Source organism: Chinchilla lanigera, unplaced genomic scaffold (genome assembly GCF_000276665.1).
Source record: "Chinchilla lanigera isolate Chin_1 unplaced genomic scaffold, ChiLan1.0 scaffold00012, whole genome shotgun sequence".
Lineage (NCBI taxonomy): Eukaryota > Metazoa > Chordata > Mammalia > Rodentia > Chinchillidae > Chinchilla > Chinchilla lanigera.
The window spans coordinates 24,917,740-24,941,417 of record NW_004955413.1 but is presented as its reverse complement, the minus strand read 5'-3'; the positions used below and the strand labels follow the sequence as shown (position 1 = coordinate 24,941,417).

The following is a 23,678-nucleotide window of genomic DNA, read 5'->3' as shown; positions in this document are numbered from 1 at the left end:
GGGACCGAGCAGGGCGACGCGGCGGCGGGCGAGCGCGAGGAGCTGCTGCTGCTGCAGAGCACGGCGGAGCAGCTGCGCCAGACGGCGCTGCAGCAGGAGGCGCGCATCCGCGCCGACCAGGACACCATCCGCGAGCTCACGGGCAAGCTGGGCCGCTGCGAGAGCGGCCTGCCGCGCGGCCTCCAGGACGCCGGGCCCCGCCGCGACACCATGGCCGACGGCGCCTGGGACTCGCCCGCGCTTGTGCTGGAGCTGGAGGACGCGGTGCGCGCCCTGCGGGACCGCATCGACCGCATCGAGGTGAGCCCCGCGCCCGCGCCGTCGGGGAGCCTCCGGGTGGGAGGGGCGCGGCCGCCTGGGACTTCGGGTGCTCCGCAGTCGCCTCAGTCCGCGTGGCCGTGGCCATGGCCGAGAGGGGGGATCGGGAGGGTGCCGGCCTGGGACGCACGCAGGCAAGCATCGTCTGTCATCCGGACCGCTGCACCCGGGATGCGCCAGGAGAAAGGATTGGTGCTGAGCCCCTTTCCTCTCCAGGCACGGCTCCCAGCCTCAGTTTCTGCAGCTGTAAAATGGGTCCTCCTGGTGGAAATCGATTGAAACACAGGCGTGTGGAAATGCTTGGCAGGTACTAGGATCTAATTAAAGATCCACTTCAGTTCCTTCTCCTGGAGCCCCCAAAACCGCACCAGCCCACACTATGGTCAAGAGATAGGGTGCACTGCCCGAGGGACTCGAGGTCTTACTCTTTCATCGAAAAACAGTGAACAGGGCTTCATAATACAAAACAGGGTGCCCCTCACCACCTCCCACCCTTGAATGAATGGACTCAGTCTATTGACCCCTCCTCAGAAGCTGGCGGGGGGCAGCCTCAGACTCCTGAAACCAGGCTCCTGGGGGGATGGGGTGGTGGAGAACAAGACTTCACCTCCACTCCTCCTCCATTGTATGGGGGATCCTGGGCCAGACATTTCTCCAGACTGGGTGCTACCAACAGCTGTGGACAGCCCTGCCAGGGACTCATTTCTAACCAGGAGGAAGAGGCTTAGATCTGTGGAAGAAGAGGACAGAAAGGCCAAGGTGCCAGCTCCCCGCTTGCTTCCTGGTCCCAGACTGAGTGTGGCCAGGAAAGCCAGAGGAAGGAGTTGAGGGGGGATCCCACCCTGAGTTAAACCCCTGGGCAAGCAGAACAGACAACATCCATGTGGAAGGGTGGAGAGAGGAGGAGGCGCTCTGGGGATGAGGGCCGGAGGTCCTAGAGCTGAGAACAGGAAAAACAGCCAGGGAAAACTCAAAGTCCAAGGTGAAGGGAATCTCAGTTTTCTTACCTGTAAAGTGGGCATAAGAGCAGCATGGGCTTCACTGGGGCAACAGAGGGCAAGGGAGCCAATTTCTGTAAAAGGCCAGAAGAGTGCCTGGCGCAGAGGTCTGATCAATCAATTGGAGTGATTGCTTTTTAACCACATGCTATAATGTTACTACTTTCTAAAATACAACCAAAAATAAAAACAGGACCACAGTCTCCTTTTAGGAAGCAGATTTTATGAATGTAAAAATAATTTCATTTCTGGTCCACCTCTCTTCTTGCCTACCATGGCCCTGCCCCCACACCCAGATGGCACAGGTGGCTCCTCCCATGTCTGGGGCTGGCAGGGCCAGGCTGGCCCTGGAGCTGTTCCCAGCACCTGCGGCACTTGGCAGGGTGGGCTCCCCTCCCGGGAGCCTGCTGAGGCTGGGGGGATCCTGGGATTTGGCAGCAGGTCAGGCTTCCAGACGGGGGAGCCCCGGCTTCCCTGCATGCACCTTCTCGTGCAGCAGGGTGGAGGAAGAAAGGCAGGGGCTGCCTGGCCCCCAGGGCCCCTTCCCAGCCTGGCTGTCCCTTGGGGGCATTTGGCAGGGGCTTTGGTCTACAGCCATCAGACTCTTGGTCTCTGCTGGGTCCCTTTTAGCCACTTCTAATTTCTTCCCTCTGTCCTCATCAGTTATCCTCAAAGCCTCCAGACTTTCTTCAGGGTCTGCCCCCACTGCCCTGAAAGTGCGCTGGCGGATGCCCCCAGACTTGATGAAGCGAATGAGGACATTTCAGTCCTTCTCTTGCTGGGTGCCCTCTGACCTTGGACCGGCCTCCTTCTCTCCCACAGACCTCAGGCCCTTGGCCCCTGTGTGTCTCCCTCCGCCCTTCCGCCTTCTCCCCTTTCTGGTCCTGTGGGGTTTTCCCGCCCCTAGGTGCCCCTGTCCTTTTCCCTGGGTGAACTCAGCCTCACCCTGGGCTTCCAGCACCCACTCCACAGTGGGCCTCAACCAGATCTGTTTCCAGAGCCCACTGCCTGCTGACCACCTGCCTCTGGCTGTCCCCGGGTCCTAACCACACCCTCCTGCACTCCAGCTTGCACCCAGGGCCCTGCCAACCTGCTTCGCGGGGTGCTCTGTGGAGTTGTACTGGGATCCTTCCCCCTCCTAGCTCGGGTCAGCTGGCCTCTCTGCTGGTCTCCCACATCCTGCACACCTGGTCTCCCCCTCCTCTTTCTCTTCCTCCTCCAGGCAGCACCAAGAGTCTGGGGTACAAACTCCCCAGTCTGCCCTTCAGGATGTGGTCACCTGTCTATCCTCACTTCCCAGTTCTCTGCCTCTGCCCAGATCCCTCCAGCACGATCTTCCCCTCCCTCTAAGAGCCTGCACTGCGGTCACCTCCTCGCAGAAGTCTTCCCTGCACTCACTCTGTCCCTTCTACCCCTGCCCACGCTCCCATAATCCTCACCCGGCTGCGGCCACCTGCGTATCTCTGATTCACCTGGTCCCCACCAGACCTGACTACGAAAGGTGAGGAGGGTCAGCTGGCCGGGTCTCCCTGCAGACCCCTCACTGGGGGCACATGTGAGGGCTGAGGAGAAATTGGTTTTCTTGTTTATGTCTTGTTGCGGTTGAAAAAAGTCAAAAGGGTGAGGAAATTACACGTAATTCCTCCATTTTCTCCCTTTTGCAGCCCCCTCTCCCCATGCATGTGCAGCCATTGTTGGCGCTGTTGGGTAATTACCATCTTAGTGACTTCTGTCATCGTCCATCACCTGACCGGCTCTGGTACTGAGGATGTGGGCTGTTTCCGCTCCTCCTTCATCTCCTCCTCCTCCTCCTTCTTCTAGATGCTCACTCCCCAATCTGTTTTGCGCAGAGGCTTGTGTTTTGCTTCCTTCCAGTCTGTTGCTTTAGTTCTTTAGGCTGAATTCCCAGGGGTGCTATTCCCGGGTCAGAGGATATTGACTTTTGATGACTGTGGCCAAGAACCACTTTCCAAGAGAGCTGGACCATTTACGTGGCAACGGGCCATGGATGCGTGTCCCAGTGTCCCATTTTTGGGCTAGTTTGTGTGTACAGTAAAACTCCAAGATGGACTTGGACAGCATTTTTAAAAACATAGACTCTGTCCTGAACCCCGTCTGGCAAGCCGATTGGCTTCCCTCACCCTGGAGTGGGGGCCATGGCAAGGGACATCCTGATGGCAGTCCCAGAGGATGCCAGATTCAGGGGAACCAGGGATCTTGCTAGAACAACGGTTGTAGCTCACAGTTATGGACGCTTAATATGCACCAGGCACCATACAGCGTCTCACTGAATCCTCATATACTGTCTGTGGGGGAGTGCTAGTCTGTGCCCCTTTCTCCGAGAAACCAAAGTTCAGAGAGGTTAAGAAGTGGGCCCCAGGTCTCACAGCAATAGAGCTTGACCTTTCTAGTTCCAAAGCCCTTGTTTTCCTTCATTAACTCCCGACTCCTCTGCAGGGGTTGGGCCTCACCCACCTGCAAGACAGGGAAAGACAAGTGAGGGCGGTGCCCGAGGCTGGACACTCTAAGTGGACGGCTCCGGCTGATCCACAAAGGCTTGTCTGCTGCCTGCCAAAGTAACCTAGAGGCTGCACTAGTAGCAGGCGACACTTAGTAGGCACCCAGTGCCTACCTGTTAGCTATGCGGTCTGCTGTCCTGGGAAATAGGCTCGGTTCTTGCCTAATTCTCCCTTTCCCAGCCTCAATGTTCTTTTGTTTTTGTTTTTGACAATGGGGATTTAACCCGGGGCCTTTGCACTGAGCTACATCCCCAACCTATTTTAGTTTTTATTTTGAGACAGTCTCATTAAGTCACTGAGTTGCCCAGGCTGGGCTTGAACTTACAATCCTCCTGCCTCAGCCTCCCTAGAGTGTGGGATTACAGGCATGCACCATCATACCTGGCTCAGCCTTAGTATTCTTATCCGTAAAGGAGCAGGATGGTCCACTCTGTGGACCCTTCACGTCCTGCTCCCACCAGCAGTGGCCCCTTCATTCTGGCAAGAAGCCTGTCCTTTTAAACCCCACCTCTGCTACCTACTTGCTGTGACCTGAGACCACACCTTCTCCTCTCTGACCCTCAGTTTTCCCATCTGTCAAATGGGAATTGTCATCCCATATTCTTTCTTTGTTTTTTTTTTTTTTTTTTTTTTTTTTTTTTTTTTTTTTTTTTTTTTTTTTTTTTTTTTTTTTGGTTTTTCTCCGGTACCGGGAACCGAACTCACGACCTTGCGCTTGCCAGGCAGGCGCATCCCATATTCTTTCTAACACTTGCCCCTGACAGGGGTGACCCCCAGCTTGTAGGCACTGCTTGGACAGAAGGCGGGGCCCAACCCTATGGTCTATTTGGGAGTGTTTATCTTACATCCAAGCTGTGCAAATGCTCAAATATCCTGCTTGCAAAGGACCCAAAGCCGATGTGGACAGCCCCATGCAGATGTATGCGTGAGTAACACTCATGACAGCACCCCAGATCAAGAGTCACAGCAGTGTAGGCTCCCCAGAAGACTCAGCCATGCCCCCCAAGTCAGGGCCTTCCCCAAGGCTTCTCCTGCCAGGGGTCACTCCGCCCTGCACCTGAACCTGGGGCACTGTGCTCCTCCAAGTCTGGCTCTGGGGACAGTGGCTTGCCATTTGTCATTGCTGTTGCTGTCCCATTGCACTGCACCTTTGCTCTCTGACCCATACTCCTGTGGTGGATGTCCGAGCTGCAGCTGATGTCACACTCACAGCGGCTGTGGCCAGTCTCGTGGTATCTCCAGCTGCTATCAGCCCTTCCCCCAGATCTGTCCCCAGAAGTGGGAGGCCTGGGTGGTGGAGGGCATATATTTAGCATCGGTAGGTAGGTCCGGCCATACTTCTTCCCAAATTGGCTGTGAGCATTTGCACACCCACCTGCGTGTAAACCTGGCCAGCCTGGGCTTGGGGATTTTATAGCATCCCTGGTCCTGGTGGGTGTGCAGTGGACTTCTAACTTTCATTTGCATTGCTCTAATGATTCCTGGTGCACCTTCCCTTCATGGTAAATGGCATTTTGCACAGAAGGCTTTGCCAATGGAAGGCGCCATGAGACCAGAGGCCAAAGGTCAGCCTCCTTATTCAGGAAAGTACACAGTGGGGTCTCCCCAGGACAGTCTTGGTTGCATCGTCCCCATGGAACAATGGGGACAAGGACTGAGGCAGCCAACCCAAAGTGGGAGCATTCAGGTCTCCCCCACAGCCCTTGTCTTACTCCAAAAGTAACTGATGCTCAGAGAGGCCAAGGGACTTCCCCAAGGCCATATAGCGCGGCTGAGATGCCCACCAGGATTTCTGATGGAAGCGGACTAGGGGTGAGTGTGCTGTCTTTGCTGAGGATTTTTAACCAGGGACCCGAGGGTGTGTGGGTTTCAGAGATTCTCTGACCTTCAGGAGAGGCAAGGGGATCCACCCTCTGGGGCCTCAAGACCCACAAGGGTGCCTGGGACATGCCGCGGCTTGTTGGTCTCCGGAGGGAGCCTTCCCATCCCCCTGGCCCATTGTTTTCTCATTACAGCTCCAGATTGGCAGTGGAGACCAGGATGGTCCAGCTCTGTCCCTCGCTTCCCTTTCCCTGTCTGGGTGGCTCCTGTCTGGGAGGAAAGCGGAGCACAGAACAGGGCTCCCTGGCACCCCGTCTCCCCGCTCTGGGCAGAGCCCCGTGCGCTGGTGCTGTGGTAGGCACGGGACCTCCCCGCCTCCAGGCTCTGGTGCCTGGAGCTCAGCGTGAGGCATCAGGCGCGCCTGCTTGTCAAAGGACCTTACGACTGATCCATGAGCACCCTGCCGCTGTCATTGTCCCCTCTCCCTGGCTCTGAGAGGCTCAGACACCTGCCAAAGTGGCTCAGCTGGTGTTTTGATCAAGCACTGCAGCTCCTCGAACTGCTCTCCTGCCTCTCAGTAGTAACAGAGGATAAGAATCATCCCCACCATGTATCAGGCTTGTGTGCCAGACTCGACATAGATTCTTTCGTTTGATCATTACTTATATCCCAAAGTGTTATTCCCCACATCTTCCAGAGGAGGAGGCTGAGGGACAGTTTGAGCAACTTGCCCAAAGCCAAGATCTAGTAAGCGAGCACTGATGTCGGTGACTGGGACACGGCGTTGCCATGCCACATGCTGGCGGGGGAGTGAATGAGCCGTGCTCTGACTGCACGAGTGTTCTGTGGCCCTGCAGAGGAGCCCTCAGGGCCACTCCCCGTCTCCTGGCCATCTGGAGGGGGAGCTGTCAATGGGCAGAGGGGAGCAGGGGAGGGAACAGTGTTCAGGACAGAAGGAACAGCACTGCGGAGGCCTGAGAGTCAGAGGAGTGTGGGGCCGCTGGGGCAGTGTGGTGAGAGTCACCTGTGGATAAGATGTGGTCCTGTCGTGCGGCTAGAGGGCCAGGGTCTCTGTGTTGGGGCTGAAGGGCTGCAGGGGGAGTTTAAGCAGGACAGCAGTGTAGCAGGTGGGGAGATTTAGGTGTCAGCTTCTGGTGCTACGTGGAGAAGCACCCAAGCCAGAGCAAGGACACAGCCTTAGGGATGCCACCTGTAAGCAGATGTCGTGTAGCACTTATGCTGTACAAGTTCACATACACAGTAGGTAGCTGCCCATTAGGTGCCTTCCTCTTGACATACCCACTCAACAGGAAGATTCGGGGGTGGAGATGGAGAGCAGAGGGCTGCTCCAAGGCGTGGTTAAGTAGCTTCCATCCTAAGGATGACGGCTGACACTGCCGTAACATTTCATGCGCCAGTTCTATGCGCAGCGAACCCTCATTCATCTCCCTCACTGCAGTGCTATGAGACAGTGCTATCCTTGTGGCCTGTTTTGCCAATGGGGAAACCAAGGCACAGCAGCCCCTCAGCTGGTGGAGCCTGGGTGGGAGATGAGCAGGACTCACGGGACGTGGGGTGCCTGCACAGGGTTGTGAACTTGCTGCTGTCCCTGGAGCCAGGTCCTGTGCTGTCTGACCTAAAGTCCAGCCCAAAGGCAGTGCCCACGTGGCAGGTCGGCAAACTGAGGCCCAGCCCGTCAGGAGAGGACTGAGGAGTGGGCACAGGCTGAAATCCTCGCCCCGATGCTCCTTGGCTGTGTGACCCTAGGCAGGTGGCCTCTGGCTCTGAGTTTCGGGTCACTTGGCTGTGTAGCAGGCCTCCTTCCTCCCCGGCTGATGAGCGCAGCTGAGAAGTGTCTGCCCAGCTCCTGGGGAGCAGAGCCTGGTGCCCTGAGTGCAAAGGAGCCCGGCACATTAGCAGCCAAGCTAGGGTGGGGGAGCCCCGTGGGAGTCCAGGCTCCCCTTCCCCTCCCCACCGTCTTAGGCCAGGGGCCTGCTTGGCACCAGGCCGGGAGCCCACGCGCCACAGCCTGCACCGCAGCAGATGGCCAGGGGGTGGGGAGAGTTTTGCTTCTGTGATTCACACACAGGGGGCTGCACATGCTCTGGAGCCCACCTCCTCCCTGCCCTTCCTGGCCACGCGGCGTGGGGCAGGTGCTGTGACAGGAGGACAGCTTGCTCACCTCCCCCAGCCGGCGCATGTTCTGTGTTCTCCTCGAAGGAAGCAGCATGGTGTAAATATCCTGCACATCCTGTCCCTCCTGGCAGAGCTCCTTCCCTTAGCTAGAGAGGAGATGTGCTCCGAGGGTGCCGGACAGTTCAGAAAGACCTCTGCCTCAGTTTCCCCAGCTGTGTCCTCAGAGTATTAGTGTGAATGAGAGGCTGTGAAGGTTCATGGGAAGTGCCAAGGGCAGCCCTGGCCCATGGTGCCATTCAGGATGTGGCCCTCTGCTGTGCCTGGCACAGGGGAGTGTGGGCACTGAGGCAGATCAGTGCTGGGGGCCGGGCAGGAGGCAGTGCGCGCCTCCCTGGAAGTCCAGTGAGCTCCAGTGCAGTTGGGAGCTGGCCCTGTCCCCTCACAGGCCAACGATGATCTAGTGGAAGCTCTGGGGGCAGTGAGCTCCCCGTCAGCTCCTGTGATCAGACCTCATGGTTTGCAGGATGTTTCTCTATTCCTTCCTCTCATTTTTCCATCTGTCCCTCCATCTGTCCTGGGGATGGACAAAGACAGGCTTTGTGCCTCCATTTTACAGGAGAGGAAACTGAGGCTCTGGGGTTAGTCTACACCAGAGCCAAGATTTGCAGGCATGTTGGGGTGAGTATGAGCCTTCAGGATAGCAAGGATCAGTGTAAAGAGGGGATGGGATGTGCTAAGTCGCTCCTGTATCCACCCTTATACCTCCTCCTTGGGCTTCACCCCAGCCTGGGGGAGGGGACAGGCAGACATCTGGAAGGGTGGGCAGCTGTGACCTTTTACATGGCGTGTGTTGGGGATAAAGGTGGCTCAAGTCCTTCTCCATGGAGTCCCTTCTAGAGCTAGGCTTGGTGACTTCATCCTGGTGACCCATTTCACAGGGCAGAGAGAGGAGGCTGATCCTCCGTCCTCCCCCCATTGCCACCAGCTGGAGAGATGGGGGCTGGGCCTGAGCTGGTACCAGAGCCCTGGCCGTCTGAGGCAGCCTCACCTCTCCTATGGGAGCGGTGAAGCCCAGCCACCAATGGAATCCTCTGTGCTGCCGGCTCCTGTGACCATGGGTGACTTTCACCCATTTCCCTGCCTGTGAAATGGGGACATTGGGGACCTACATCACCAATGTGTTATAAAAAAAAATCCAGTGAGTGAACACATGGAGTCAGAGTCACATGGAGTCAGAGTCACATGGAACACATAAAAAAAAAATCCAGTGAGTCCCGCTAAGGACTTCCCACCTCACCTGTGCTCCTGAAGCCGTCTGTGGACGCTGCTGTGGCCGGGCTGTGGCCGGGCTGTGGCCGGGCTGTGGCCGGGCTGTGGGCGGGGCCCTTCCCCACATGTCTTCAGTCATCCTACCCAGGACCCGCAAGCTGGGCGTCCTGGGGCCCCTCTTTATGGATGAAGAACAGTGAAACCATGTGTTCTTGGGGTGCCGTGGTAGAGCTGAGTGTCGCTCTCTAACTCGTAAGCATGAGGTCCTGTCATTGGTCACAGATGGCAGCTCCCACCGGCACTTCCCCTTGTCTCCTGACTAGGGAACAGGCTAAGACACGAGAAGGGATGTGCCCCATGTCACCCAGAAAAGGGCCTTCAAGGCCAGAGTGGGCTCACTCGAGGCTAAGACAGCCTTCTGTACTTGTCCTAAGCTGCAGCCCAGCGCATCGCAACTCAGAGCACTCAGGAAGTGCTGGGTTCTTGGCTTCCTGTTTTGCCTTCCACTGTGTCGTCAGCACCAGGGACAGCGCCAGGCACATAGCGGTTGGTAGGGGCATACTTGCTCCGAGAATGAACTGGAGGATTCGGAGCAGGACCCTGGGCCAGGCTGAGCAGGAATTGCCCAGGCCCCAGGAGAGAGTGGACGTGGCTTATCAGTGGGGACTTCCGACCACAGAGGAAGTTGGGCTGATGATGAACGCTTATAATTTGATTCCCAGAAGCTCATTGAATTATTAATCTTCTACGGATGTTTCTGTGACATAGCCACCAGAGACTGGGCCCTCTAAAAGTTGAACCCTGTGGCCTCATCTGCCTTCCTGTGCCCCACGAGAGAAGGAAGGCGGGCCCCTAGCTCCTGCCTCAGGACTCCTAACTGCAGGGTTCCTGAGACAGGACAAGAAGGGACCCCTGACCTCACCCTGGGCTGCATGGGATGTCAGAGTGCAAGCTGGACCACTCTGCCCTAGACAGTAGTTGCAGTGAGCGAGCTCTGTTTATTGGCACTTGCCACTTAATCCTCCCCACAGCCCTTCCAAATAGATGCAGTGTTCTCATGAGGAAATAAATTCAGAGAGATCAAGGGACTTTCCCTAGGGTCCTACGACAGATTGGTGCCCAAGCTGGATCTGAGCCCTGAGGTGTCTGACTCCAGAGTGTGGGATCTTACCCTGAAAAGGCCTTGACACCAGAGTCCTGTCCTTGAAGACCCTGGCTTGTGCCTCTGGATCTGTCTGGGTTGGCAAGACCAACCACAGCCACAAAAGTATTCCCTGAGGCCACAAACACAGCAGCTCTTTTCCTGGGCCTGGAGGTCACAGCCGCAGATCTGGCCCTGTCCTCCAGGATGTCCTGGGCTAGGTAGGGGAGTGGGGTATAGGGTGGCAGTAGAGAGGCAACCGGGCTCCCAGCAGGGCTCCCAGTGGCTCTGAAAGCTGCTGTCCATGCTCTTCTTGCTGGAAGGCTGTGTCCTGATGGGCTGGTAAAAGGGTGACTCCTTTCTGCTCCTCTACTTCCCACAATTCTCTTGCCAGTGCACTGCCAGGCTTGGTTGTCTGCCGTTGTATTCCGGTCCCCATTTTGCATATGGAGACTAAGGCTGCCTGCAGTTACTTTGCCAGGTGGTGGCATCTCAGAGCCCGGTGCCTTTCCTCACTTATCCCGGGACCTCACACATCCCTCCTTCTCTGCCCTGTGAGCAGCAGGAACTCCCAGCCCGTGTGAACCTCTCAGCGGCCCCGGCTCCAGCGCCCGCAGTACCCACCGCCCTGCACTCCAAGATGGACGAACTGGAGGGGCAGCTGCTGGCCAAGGTGCTGGCGCTGGAGAAGGAGCGCGTGGCCCTCAGTCATAGCAGCCACCGGCAGCGCCAGGAGGTGGAGAAGGAGCTGGATGCCCTGCAGGGCCGTGTAGCCGAGCTGGAACATGGTGGGTCTCACAGAGAGGGCAGCGCGGATGAGGCCTCGGTCTGAGGGAGGTCCTGGGGTGATAGAGCCACTTGGCAGCATGTCGGTGCTCTCCAGAGGCCAAGGCTGGATGGGAACACAAGAAGGAGAGGATAATATTATCATCCTCAAAGTGATCATTAACAATTTCTGATAGTACCCTGTCCTCAGGGAGAGCTAAGTGCTGGACACCCCTGCTGATTTCTTCTTCCCAAACTGTACAGGGCTTTTCACAAGCAAGGAAACTGAGGTTCAGAGAGGCCACATGATTTTCCCAAGGTCACAGTAGTGTAGGATCTAGGCCTCAAACCAGGTCTAGACTCCACGGTCATGAATTTAATCACCCACAAACACTACCTTCAGTGAATTGGATTTTGTCATTTGTTTGACACCTAAGCCTGGTATTGCCAGGGGGACAGAGAAGCCTAATGGACATTGTGCAGGCATGGACATCAGGAATCCTGGCTGCAGGTTCCAGATCTGCAGGTGGTTTTGTTCAAATCCCAGCTTTACCATCCACGAGCTGTGTGGCCTTAAGAAAATAAGTTAACTTCTCTGTGTCATGATGTTCTCATATGTAAACAAGGGTTGTTTTGAGGAATGAAGTAATGTATGTAAAAATGCTTAAGATGATGCCCACGACATAGGAAGCAACAGAGAATGTCTGAGTAGGAAAGAACTCTAAATAATAATAATCATAGCTACCATTTGGTGAGCATTTACTATGGGCCAGGCCCTTTATGTGCTCTGCCCAATCTTCACACAACCCTGGGAGGAAGGAGATATTACCCCATTTCAGTGATGAAACTGAGGGGCTGGGAGTTTAGCTCAGCAGCACAGCGCCTGCCTGCAAGCACGAGGTCGTGAGTTCCATTCCTGGTGCCGGAAAAAAAAACAAAAAAAACAATGATGAAACTGAGGCTAGAGAGGTTAAGCTTAATTTTTTGAAAGTCACATGGCCAGGAAGTGGCACAGGTAGGATTTGAACTCAGACGTGGCAGATCCAGAAGCTTGGATTCTAGCCAGGACCCTGAGCACAGAGGCAGTGTAGAAAAGGGGGTGAAGGTGCCTGACACACATCGGGTGGCCAGGAACTGTTAGCCTTCCTTCCACGCTGGGCATTGACTGCTGACCCCACCATGCCCATCCCCAGGGTCCTCGGCCTACAGCCCCCCAGACGCCTTCAAGGTTGGCATCCCCATCCGAAACAACTACATGTATGCACGTGTGCGCAAGGCGATGCCTGAGCTCTATGCCTTCACTGCCTGCATGTGGCTGCGGTCCAGATCGGGTGGCACGGGCCAGGGCACCCCCTTCTCCTACTCGGTGCCGGGGCAGGCCAATGAGATCGTGCTGCTGGAGGCAGGTCATGAGCCCATGGAGCTGCTGATCAACGACAAGGTGGGTAGGGCTGGGGGGTGGGGATGGGCTCGCACTTCCAGGACCATCTGCACCAGCAGGGTCCCACACGTGGCCTGGCGCTTTCACTGTGCCACTCAGCAGCTGTGCCATACCTTAAGTGCCTGCTGTGTGCCAGGCTGGATTCTGAGAATACAGAGACAAGCCAGATGGGGGGCAGACTAAAGAGGGGCTTGTGTCTAGCAAAGGCTGGCAGCATTGTTGCCATTGTACAGAGGTCAAGGGACTTCCCAGAGACCCGGCTGAGGGGGCGGGGCTACAGATGCCCATGCCCAGTGCCCTGCTCATCCTCCTGGACAGAGACCAAAGAAGGAAGGGAGGTTCAAGGGCTCCTGGGGAGGAGGAGGAAATGCCGGTGGGCACCTCACCCCTGCACCCTGAGAGCCAACCCCCTTGCTCCTCCCCACTATGGAGAGAATAGTGCCAAGCTCAGGATGCCAGGTTCAAGTCCTGGTCCTGCACAGCACCCTCTGTGTGACCTAGTTATTTACTCACTGTGTGCCTCAGTTTCCTCATCTGTAAAACAGGAATGATGATACTCCTCACCTCTTAAGGGCTGGGGTGAGAAGTGCTACCCTTAAATGCAAGTAGAGGATTCTGAGCAAAGCCTAGCAGTTAGCAAGTTTCCTTAGATGTGGGCCATGTTGCTATGTGAGGCCCCGTGCTGAGAAGCACCTGCTCCTCTCCTACCCTCAACCTTCCTAACAACGGCAAGGGAAGCAGGTGCCTGCATTGTTCCCATTCTGCAGATGGAGAAGAGAGGCTCAGAGAGAGGCAGTGCTCCCTGGACACATAGCTGGTGAAGGGTTGAGGGTGCAATTCAGGATGTGGCTCTAGAAAACACCTCTCAGCCCCTCCTACTTCTCACACCCAGGGCTCCCGCCCCCTCGGCCTCCCCTGGCCCCGCTGGCAGGCAGGCCAAGGACAGGCCTACGGTGGGGAGGACAGTTGGCAGCAGCACAGCGATTGAAGGGGGAAGAAGGAAAGCGTCTTTTCCCCTCCTTCTCTCCCAAAGTTCCTCCCCTGCCTGCCGCAGTGCTTTGGCCTTGCAGGCATGGTGATCCTGTGAGACCCCTGCAGACAGCACCTGTCACCCCCTTCTAGGAGCAGCCAACAGGCACAGAGGGCCACGAGACGCCTTTCATGGGGGTGAGGGGAGAAGAGGAGGGATGAGCCAAGAGGCAGTAAATTTCCTCTGTGGCCCCTTAAGCTCTAACACTGGGGCAGCTGAACTCCATCCAGAGCCTGCTCCCTGCTGCCTTCACCACCCCCTGGTCCCTGTCCTTTGTCCTAGGCCTGCTCAAGGGACAGCCCGCCATGAGAAGGCTTTCAGCACCCTGGACAGGGCATGGCCCTAGGCTGCCCCCTGGTCTTGTTGGTCTAGCCGTGGAGTGGCCAGATTCCAGTGTCCTTCTGGGTGCTTCTGTGTCATGTCCCCTTCCTCTCAGCCGTCACACCTCCTGGGCCTCCCGGTGGTTCTGCACTGTTTATCTGACAGTGTTTTTCACGAAGTCCTCCCTCCTGTGCAGGCGTAGTTCCATTAAAGGCCAAGACCAGACCAGACTATATCCAGAACAGGCCCTGCACCAAGGAAGTCTAGGAGAATGCTTGTTAAATCGTGATCTCAGAGAACCAATGCCTCAAAGAAGCCCTTTGGGAGCACCAGATGCACAGCCAGCGAGTTCCTTTCATCTCACAGGCCAACCAATCCATTAGCATAGGCTTCGGGAGTGCTGTGATGAGAAAGAGCCTGGGCTGAATCAGGCTTGGATTGATTGGCCATGTCTGCCTTGGGTGGAGGAATAGGTGGTGGTTGTGTGTATGCCTTCCCTTGTCTGAGCCCTGCACTTTTCTGATGGTGAAACTGAGGCCCACAGTGGGAAAAACAGCCTCCCTCACGGTCACACAGGAGGTTGATGGCGGAACCAAGGTCAGAGACTGGTGCCTGAGCTCTATCTGAGACCCATTGTGTTGCTGTCAGTGCTTGCTGAGCCCTAGACATGCACTGAGATCTAGGGATCATGTACAAGCACTGCTGCCACCCTCAGAACTTTGTGTGCCTGGAGAACTAGACAGTTGCAGTGCCCTAGGGAAGCTGCTTGGGTAGGCTGGGAGGGAAGAGGAGTAAGGGGTCAGGGAAGAACTGGCTGGGGGAAAGGAGGGTCAGGACTTGGGTTGGTCCTTGGATGAAAGGCTCCCCACCTGCCCAATCCCCTGCTCCAGCCTCAAGCCTGTGGTCCCTTTGACCTGTGATTTGGTTACCTTTGTCCAGGTGGCCCAGCTGCCCATGAGCCTGAAAGACAACAGCTGGCACCACATCTGCATCACCTGGACCACAAGGGACGGCCTGTGGTCTGCCTACCAGGACGGGGAGCTGCGGGGTTCTGGGGAGAATCTGGCAGCCTGGCACCCCATCAAGCCTCATGGGATCCTTATTCTGGGCCAGGAGCAGGTAAGGCTCAGACCAGGGTTGGCTGAAGACCCAAGAGCTTATCCTGGCCTGGCAGGGAGCATGAGGAGAAGGGGTTGGGGAGGGAGAACCAGAAGACACAGTGGTGACCCTAAGTCTGACCCACCATTCAGCAGATGGGCACCCTGAGGGACAGGGAGAGCAGAGACCTGGCAAAGGGGCTAGAACCTTGGGGGTAGAGTTAGAGCCTGGAGGCAGGGCTAGAATGTTGAGGGTGAGGCCAGAGCCTTGAGTGGGGAATTGAACCTTGCAGGGTGGGGCTAGAACCTGGGGTGGGGTTAGACCCTGGGGATGGAGCTAGAACCTTGGGGGTGGGATTAGAACTTTGAGGACAGGGCTAGGACCTGGGGGTGGGACTAGAACCTGAGCATGGAGCTGGAGCCTTGGCAGAGCTGGAATCTGGGAGGTGGGCAGGGCTTCGGCAGGGAGAGGCGCCTGACTCCAAGGATGTCTGCTCTCTGCTCGGCTTCCTCACTCCTTGTCTCTCCTTTCTCTGCTGCTCTCTCGGCCCAGGATACCCTGGGAGGCCGATTTGATGCCACTCAGGCCTTTGTTGGTGACATCGCGCAGTTTAACCTGTGGGACCATGCACTGACACCTGCCCAGATCCTGGGCATTGCCAACTGTACTGCGCCGCTGCTGGGCAACGTCCTCCCCTGGGAAGACAAGCTGGTGGAGACCTTCGGGGGTGCCACAAAGGCCACCTTTGATGTCTGCAAGGGGCGGGCCAAGGCATGAGGGCCACCTTGTCCAGGGCCCCTCCCATGCCTGCCACTTTGGGGACCTTAAGGGGGCTGTTTCCCCCGCAGTCTGTCCACCTACTGTCCTTCCCTCCTGCCCACTCCTGCCCATGCCTCTCCTTTACCCTCGCCTGTAACCACTCCTCCAGAATCCCCTGCCCTGCAGTAGGTGTCCTCTCGGTCACCTGGGTGGCGACAAGCATCTCAAGTCCACAGGTGGAGCCTGGGCTGAGTCCTGGCTCTGGCCCTCCTGGTACTACGCAGGAGTGGTCTCCTCCCCACCCTACCCTGCCCTGTCCATCACCCTGATTCCACTGATCCCAACAGCACCCCCATGGGGTTGTTGCAGGATGGCTCCCGTGCTGCAGGCCTGCCCTGTCCCCTCCAGGGCCACAGCAGGCTGTAGAAGGGGATGACAGAGACTTGGGAGATCAGGCCCTCCCTCCTCCACTTTCCCACCAGCTGCCCATCAGGGAGCGCCCCCCCAGCCCCTTCCTCATTGCTTGTGTACGGTGGTTTGAATGTGGGTTCCATGCCCGGTACAGTGCCCTCTCAGTTTCCAGGACACTCCCTTCCCAGCTCCAGCCTGGAGGGCCTGAGGGACTAAGACCCCCCGAAGCCAAAGGGCTGTAGCAAGCCCTGAGTGCCCCGGAAGCTGTGTCCACTGCCACAGTCATCCCTCCTGCTCCATGCCCAGGACAGGTCCGGGACCCATGCAGCCTGAGCTAGGAGAAGCTTCAGGCAGACACAGCAGCACAGGTGGCACCACTGCTGGTGGAGCCACATTACCAAGCCATGTGGCCTCCTGTGAGTGCCTGCCCTCCCAGGCCTCGCTGTCCTCCTGTGCCAGTCATTTGCAAAGCCAGTGTAAGATGACCCACAATCCTAGACAAACGGGCAATCCTAGAGACCCAGGGACTGCAGGGATGGGTTCTGGGGCTGGGCAGCAGAGGGGCTGAGGCTGGGTATGGGTTAGGCCAGCAGCTTCTCCAAGGTCAGTGTCAAGGGCAAGGGTTCAGGTCAAGCAGGCTCACACGTGGTCTAAAAACATCAGTCCTCTCTGGGTCTCCCCTCCCCCACCTGGCATCCAGCCTGACTGGGATTTTGTCTCCAAGGGTAGCTTGGCTCTCTGGTTCCTATCCTTGAGTCTGTCATTACCAGCTCTCCCACAAGAGAAGAATATCAGAGCTGAGAAAAACCACTCTGATCTCTTGCTTTATGGCAGATGGAGAAGAACTCAGAGAGGGCAAGATACTTGCACAGACTCACACAGCAAAAGGGCCAGAACTACAACCCAGAACTTCAGTGTTCTTCCCTCCACTCCACCCTCTGGAACATCCTTTATGAAAACCTGGACACCCTTGGTACCAGGAGGTGAGAGGAGGAGGGTGTGATCCCTGGCACTGTGGCAGAAGGGACAGCTGAGGATGCAGGTTTTCCATCCCCCGCCAGTCCCTCCCAGGCATCTGAGCCGTGACCAGCTACCTGACTCAAGTGGGTACAGTGCCCCTTGCCCCTCTTTCTATTCCCTGCCTTGGACCCCCACAGCCATTCAGCCTGAAATGTGACGCAGGCAGTGGGCCTCAGTGGCTGCCTCCGGCCCCCAGATCCTTGTTTCCAGTTCAAGAGTGCAGGTAGATGGCTCGGCACCTCCGTCCCAACTCCCCCTGGAAGCCAGAGCCATGGCGGCCTCAGCCAGGACCTGCTGAGATTGGGTTGCCCCGGTAACAGCCAATGACATCAGCCCAAGTGCTGGGTCAAGAGTCTCATCACCATGACACACGCTATTGCTCGGATGGGCAAAATTCGGCACTTAGATTTTGGGGACATTGATCTTGATGAGCTTTTGCAGTTGTTTTGGAAGAAGTAGCTTTCATGGAGGCTTGGGAGGATGGGACTTAGGAGGGAGGTGACAGAACCTGCTTGGTCACTTGAGCCCATCCAGACTTGGGTGTCATCACAAATCCATTCTGCTGTGTCACGGCGATGATGAGACCTCTGACGTCTGAGCCTCGTCCCCATGCCAAGTCACCCTGGTCAGCCCTCAGGAGGGAATGCAACAAATTGGGGGTGTCGGGATGTGGATCCCTGGGGAAGGGCCTGGCTCCCCGTTTCCATACGGCCTGCCCCTCCCAAGCTGTGGGTTGTTCTAGGTACAGTCACCAAGCCCCTGCTGTTTGGAGCCAGGTTTGGGGAACTTCTGCTGTTCCCGGGGAGCCAGAAGGAAGAAGCACAGGGAGAGCTGGGCTTAGCACGTGGGTGCGTCCCTGAGCTGCCCCTGGCTCTAAGAAGGGCAGGGGTCCTGCTTGTCAGGTCCTGCTTAGGTGGCTGACGCTTCACAGGACGCCTGGTTTACCCCAGCGCAGCTATACATCAGGACTGTGGTTAGCCCCAAGATACAGGGGACGAGGCTGCGGCTCCCAGAGGTAAAGCCACCTGCCCGGTGATAGGAGGCAGCCTGAGGGGTGTGCAGGTGTCACCCAGAGCTGGTCCAGCTCTTCATCCCCACCCCAGCCCCAGGGGACAAGTGCTAACCCTGCAGAGTGGGATTTGGTGCACTGCTCCTGATGTATTTCAGGAGCGTTCAGAGTAACAGAGGAACGTAGGTGCAGGAGGGGTGGGCCCCAGGGCCAGGGACCCTTTAGAGAGCCATTGGATGAGTCTCCATCTCCCTGGAAACGTGTCACGTGTCCCACCTGCCCACGTGTGGGCTCAGCCTCAGCCTTCTCTAAGGGGCTGCCGTGTCCAGGAGAGCTGGAGAGAGGCAGGATGTCCCCTGGAGTCCCAGGCAGGGACAGGGGGGCTTCTGCTCCTCAGGCAGGTGCTTCACAGCTGTTCTCTGCCAGATTTTCTCACTTTGTGGCATGCGATGCCCCCCACCTCCAAAGTCCCAAGGGGGTGATCCCCCCTGCCACAGTTCTGCATAGTCTAAGACCACAGATTTAAGCAGGACATCTCCTCTTAGAGGATGCACACTCCCGCGCTTTGCAGGCAGCTGAGGCCTAAAGCGGATTCGTGAGGTCACCCCACTGAAATCTGGCAGCCCTGAGCCCAGCCCTCTGATCTTAAATGACAGTAACCCCCACCCCCAAGAATCGGGTCCCTCCCACGTGTGCCAGAGGCGGGAGCCCTCTTCACCCCTTTATTCCAGCTGCCTGCCACTCCAGATCCCACCTCCCTCCCCGCCCCCTGAGCTTGCTAGGTGGGGAAGGGGCTCTCATTCCAGGCTGAGCAGCCAGCGCATGTCAAGTCACCGCCGCTGGACATTTGTGAAATCAGTGCCCCGCCCCGAACCTCCCTGGCCGCCCCTCCCCCCTCCTCTTTTGTACATAACGTGACATGAGATGCAACGTGTGTGTACGTGTGTGTGAGTGTGTGTGGCCTATGTCATGGTTTTTGTTACCTTTTTGTTTTTGTAAATTTGAGTGTTCAAAATAAACATGCAGTTTACTCAAAGGCTCTTTCTTAGCGGGGAGAGGGAACTTAAGTGGACCCAACAGGGCAGCACCTGTGTGCCCCAAAGCCTCCTCCACCCCACGTAGGCCTCCCACCCTGCCCACTTCTGCCAGATCCCAGGCTCAGACGTACGCAGGTGGCAAGGAACACAAGTCCCACATGGAAAGTGGCCCAGTTCTGATAACTGGCCTCATTCCGAACACCCCTTTCCCACCTTGTGGCCCAGTTCTGGGATCTGGGTCCCTCCCTTGTTCCTAGGACCCAATCTATCAGAATCGCTTGCCTGGCCCCCCAGAGTGTTGCACTCCGTGGGATCCTGGAGAAATGGGGTGGGGAGAAGGAGGGACCCAGTATTTTAACCCCCACCTACGGTCTGGACCCACACGCACCAGCAACGGGGTCCACCACCCCACCCAGCTGTCTAGCACCCTCCCCGTCCCCTCAGGGGCTCCGTCTAGCCGTCTAGTCCCTGGGCCTCCCTGCCTACTTAGAGACACTTCCCCAGTACTCTCAGTGTGCTTGGCCAGGCCTTGTCCTCCAATGGCCTCTGTGAAAAGTTAGAGAGCCAGGCAGGGGCCAGCAGGCCACACCAGCACGACAGAGTTCCTCACCCTTTTCCCAAGCTTCCAACAAGAGCGGATTCATCCCTGGAGGACCAGGAGGTAGCAGAAAGGGGTCCATCCAACAGAAAAGCCCCATTTGAAGTGTGCTAAGGTACCTGGAAAATCCATGTGCTTTTTTGGTCCTACTCCAGAATGAATCCAGATTTGTTTTAAAATTAAAATGTTTTTAATGACTTCCCACTGAGACACACCTTGCACACTGAGCAGTAGGCAGGCGCGCCTTGTTTATCCTCTCCTGCATGGGTTTACTTGCCAACAGCTTCTCTCCCTCTGTCCCATGGAGCTGGCGACAGCCAGCCCTGGAGAAATCCTGCCTCCACCTGCACCGTTCCAGCACCCGGTGATCGCAGGCGAGAAAGCACAGGGTTGTGACGCAGCTGACTCTCATCTGAAACTCATAGCCTACGAGCGCCGAGACTTGGTTCTGCCAGCTCTGCCATCTTCATGCACCTCCCTTGTTGGCAGCCTTGTTCCCCAGATGCCCTCCGCCCCCAGCTTTGCATACACAAGGGTGACCCTCCTGCCTCCTAGTTCTTTCCTTTTTTTCTTCCTTTCTCCCTGCATCCTCCAGGACCATCTCACTGAGCAACATCTCAAGGCTTTTTCTGAGATAGGAGATTGCTAAGTTGACCAGCCTGGGGTCAAATCTGTGATCCTCCTGCCTCAGCCTCCTAGAGTGCTGGGATTGCAGATGCGCACCACCATGCCAGCTCTCCTAGTTCACTGTCGCCTCAGCGAGTCTGCCCATGAACCTTCACTGCCCCACATGTTTGGCTTCCTCCTGTCACCTTGAATGAACAGTCCCTGCCCCTTTCACTTGGACAATGCCTCCAGAGTGACCAACCCCTCTTCCTGTTCCTCGTTATTCCAGGGTAACTAGGTTTGCCCACCTGTGTGTCTCCTCCTCACAGCCCCTGCGGGAGGACGGACGTACCCATCTCTCTCCCCCAGGTCTTTGCTCCTTTCTGTGCAAAACTTCTTCAGAAGCCATTGCGCTATGGTCTGCAGGACCACGCTCAGGTTCGAGGATTCCTAGAAGGACCCGAAGAACTCAGAGGAGCTGTTAAACTCAGTTCCAGTTTGTTTCACCAAAGGGCACAGATGAAAATCCACCATGGGGAAGGAGGCGCAGGGTGGAGGCCAGGGGAGACCGGGAGCAAGCGGGTTCAGCCGCCCTCTGCTAGACTCCCAGGGACAGCGCTGATCGCTGCTCGCAGCACTGATCGGCGGCACAGAGACGAGAATGTCACCAGGAGGCTCCCGGCGCTGTGGCGGCCAGGGCTTGCACCGGGGTCTATCCTGCAGCCACAGAGCGCCCACCTGATTCCTCAGTCTTCAGCCCCTGTGCCAGAGTCAAAGGGACACAGTGACCCCGGGCAAGCAAAAACAGGCATTTGCCATTAATGACTTTCCCGGCATGAACCACCTGGGGTGGCCCAAGCTAACAAGGACACCGTCATCAGGCATGAGGCCTGAAGGCTAAGGGGACACCTCCCAGATGCTGGCCGAGGCCCCGTCCTCACTGTGGCCTGTGCAGGGCTTGAGCGGCCCAAGCCTGCTGTGTTAAGCCCACACTGCATGCAGGGTCCTTCATCTCTGTTGCTTTTTTCACTCCCACCTGGGCCAGGCTCCTCCACCTGCTCCTTCCACCCCACCAGGGCCCTCGTGTCCAGGCCAAGAAGGACCTCCAAGTCACAAAATCCAGGGTCAGGCAGTGCTGATTGCTGGGCCCACCCCTAGAGTGCCTAAGGCAACAGGTCTGGTGCAGGACCTGACCTTCTTCACCTCTATAAGTGCTGGGGTGCTGGGACTACCGGTCCTTCGCCACACTTTGAGAACTACTTCACCATCTCTGTCTTGAGTTCCCCCTGGTCCCTCCTCATCCCTGACCTCTAAATGTTGCATCCCCTGAGGGCGCAGCCTCAGGCTCCTAATTCTCCCACCACTCTGTTCCTCCCCTGGCCCATGACTTTAACTGTCATCTGACAACTTTCTTTTTTTTTTTTTGGTTTTTCTCTGGTACCGGGAACCGAACTCACGACCTTGCGCTTGCTAGGCAGGCGCTTTTGCCGCTGAGCTAAATCCCCAGCCCCTCATCTGACAACTTTCAAAACTAGGACTCTTGTAGTGTCAGGGTACACACCTGCTATCCCAGTCCTCTGGGAGGCTGAGGCAAGAAGGTTGCAAGTGCGAGCCCAGCCTTGGCAACTTAGCAAGACCCTGTTTCAAAAGTTAAAAAAAAAAGAAAAAGAAAAAAATAGTGCTTGCTTCAGCAGCACATAACTAAAATTGGAACAATATAGAGAAGATTAGCATGGCCCCTGCACAAGGATGACACACAAACTCATATTTTTTTCATGAGACCATAACATTAAGTGAAATGAATCAGACACACAGGCTTAAATATTGCATTGTTTCTCTTCTATGAGGGTAAATAAGGAGTATAAATAAAGAACAAAATGAAAGATAGATAACAGGGAACAGGGAGATAGGGCCTGGTCAAATGGGAAGGGGGTCAAGAGATGCAGGGAGGGGAAGGGAAATTGATGGAAAAAGAATTAGGAAGTGTTTTGTACACACACCAACCTTCCACAAGGAAGGTAAACATTATATATGGCAAACATGGGCTAATAAAAAATAAAAACTGAAAAGAAGTTGAAAAATTAAAATAAAACAAAAAAGGGTGGGGATGTAGCTCAGTGTGAAGGCCCTGAGTTCAATTCACAGCATTGCCAAAGGAAAAAAAAAAAAGACTCCCATCTTGCCCCCCCACCCCGACTCACATCCGGGTTATCTAATAGTCTCAAAACTCATACATCCAAAACAAAACTCCGGATGCCCCCACCTCGCCCCATGCCTCCCTTTCTCATTTCCAGGGCTTCCAGTGCTCAAAGACTCTTCTGTCCAATCCACGAAACCTCTCACCTGCTGACTCCGCCCTCTAACCCGACCGGAAGTTGTCCACTCCGCGTCTGGGGCATCCGCTCTCTCTGCACTCGCTGCTCAAGGTCTTCTCTGACCACCCATTCTCCACGCAGCGCTCAGAATGATCAAGCTGCACCCAGAGCAATGTCTTCCCAGCACATTTGGAAGGAAACCCCGACCTTCACCCTCTCAGACTCCAGCCCTGCCCGCCGCTCGGATCCCAGGAGGTTGCGGCCCCCTTTTCTGCACACTCAGCGACACGGTGGCCTTCTTCCTGTGCCGGATTCAGGGAACCCACACGTGTTGTCCCCCAGGCCTGGAATGTGCCTTCCTCCGTTCGCAGCCTTGCTTCTTACCGTTCAGATCTCACTCCTCAGGCAGCAATCGCAGAGGATTTGCTGGCCACCTGGCCTCAAGCCGCTGCCTCATCCGTCTTGCTGTGGAATCTTTGTGTAGAAAGAGGAGCGCCCAGGCCTTTGTCCAGGAAGCAGCTTTGTTCGCGTCAGCGCTGACTCTGCAGATTCAGGCAGGCTCTTGTGCCACTGAGCTATACCCCCAGCCCACTCTGCGGATTCATATCCAGAAGCTGAGTGCCGAATGCAGTGCACTTGCACGCTCTTCTAGGGTTGCTGTGTCTCTGTTTCCCTTATGTGAGCAGACACTAACGTTCTCCAGTCTGGTTGTGTAGACTGTAGAACCAAGTCTCAAGGCTGGGAAGTGTCAACCCAGGGATCTTAATCTAGCCTGACTCCGGAACAAGCAAGCTGTGTCACTCAGGTTCTTGTCACTATAATGAAATGCCTGATCTAATCAACTTATAAAAAGAAGCCAGGACTGGAGCACTCTGGGAGCCTAGGCGAGGGGATCACAAGTTTGAGAGCCTGAGTAAAGTACTGAGAACCTGCGTCAAAATAAGAAATAGCAGGGCATGGTGGTGCACACCTGTAATCCCAGCACTCGGGAGGCTGAGGCAGGAGGATTGTTGAGAGTCTGAGACCTGCCTGGGCTACAAAGTGAGCTCAAGTCCAGCCTGAACTG

At 56.4% G+C, this 23,678-nt stretch overlaps 1 protein-coding gene across 1 annotated transcript; it reads left to right on the top strand.

Moving 5' to 3' along the window:
- On the top strand, positions 1–16,954 carry Nptxr (neuronal pentraxin receptor; the record flags this gene model as incomplete). The annotated part of the gene is given in 5 exon segments (XM_005379659.2): positions 1–300; positions 10,765–10,990; positions 12,161–12,408; positions 14,699–14,878; positions 15,410–16,954. Coding segments are annotated over 5 exon segments (1,179 nt in total), but the record flags the coding sequence as incomplete, so codon positions are not given.
- Between the last annotated feature and the right edge of the window lie 6,724 nt (positions 16,955–23,678).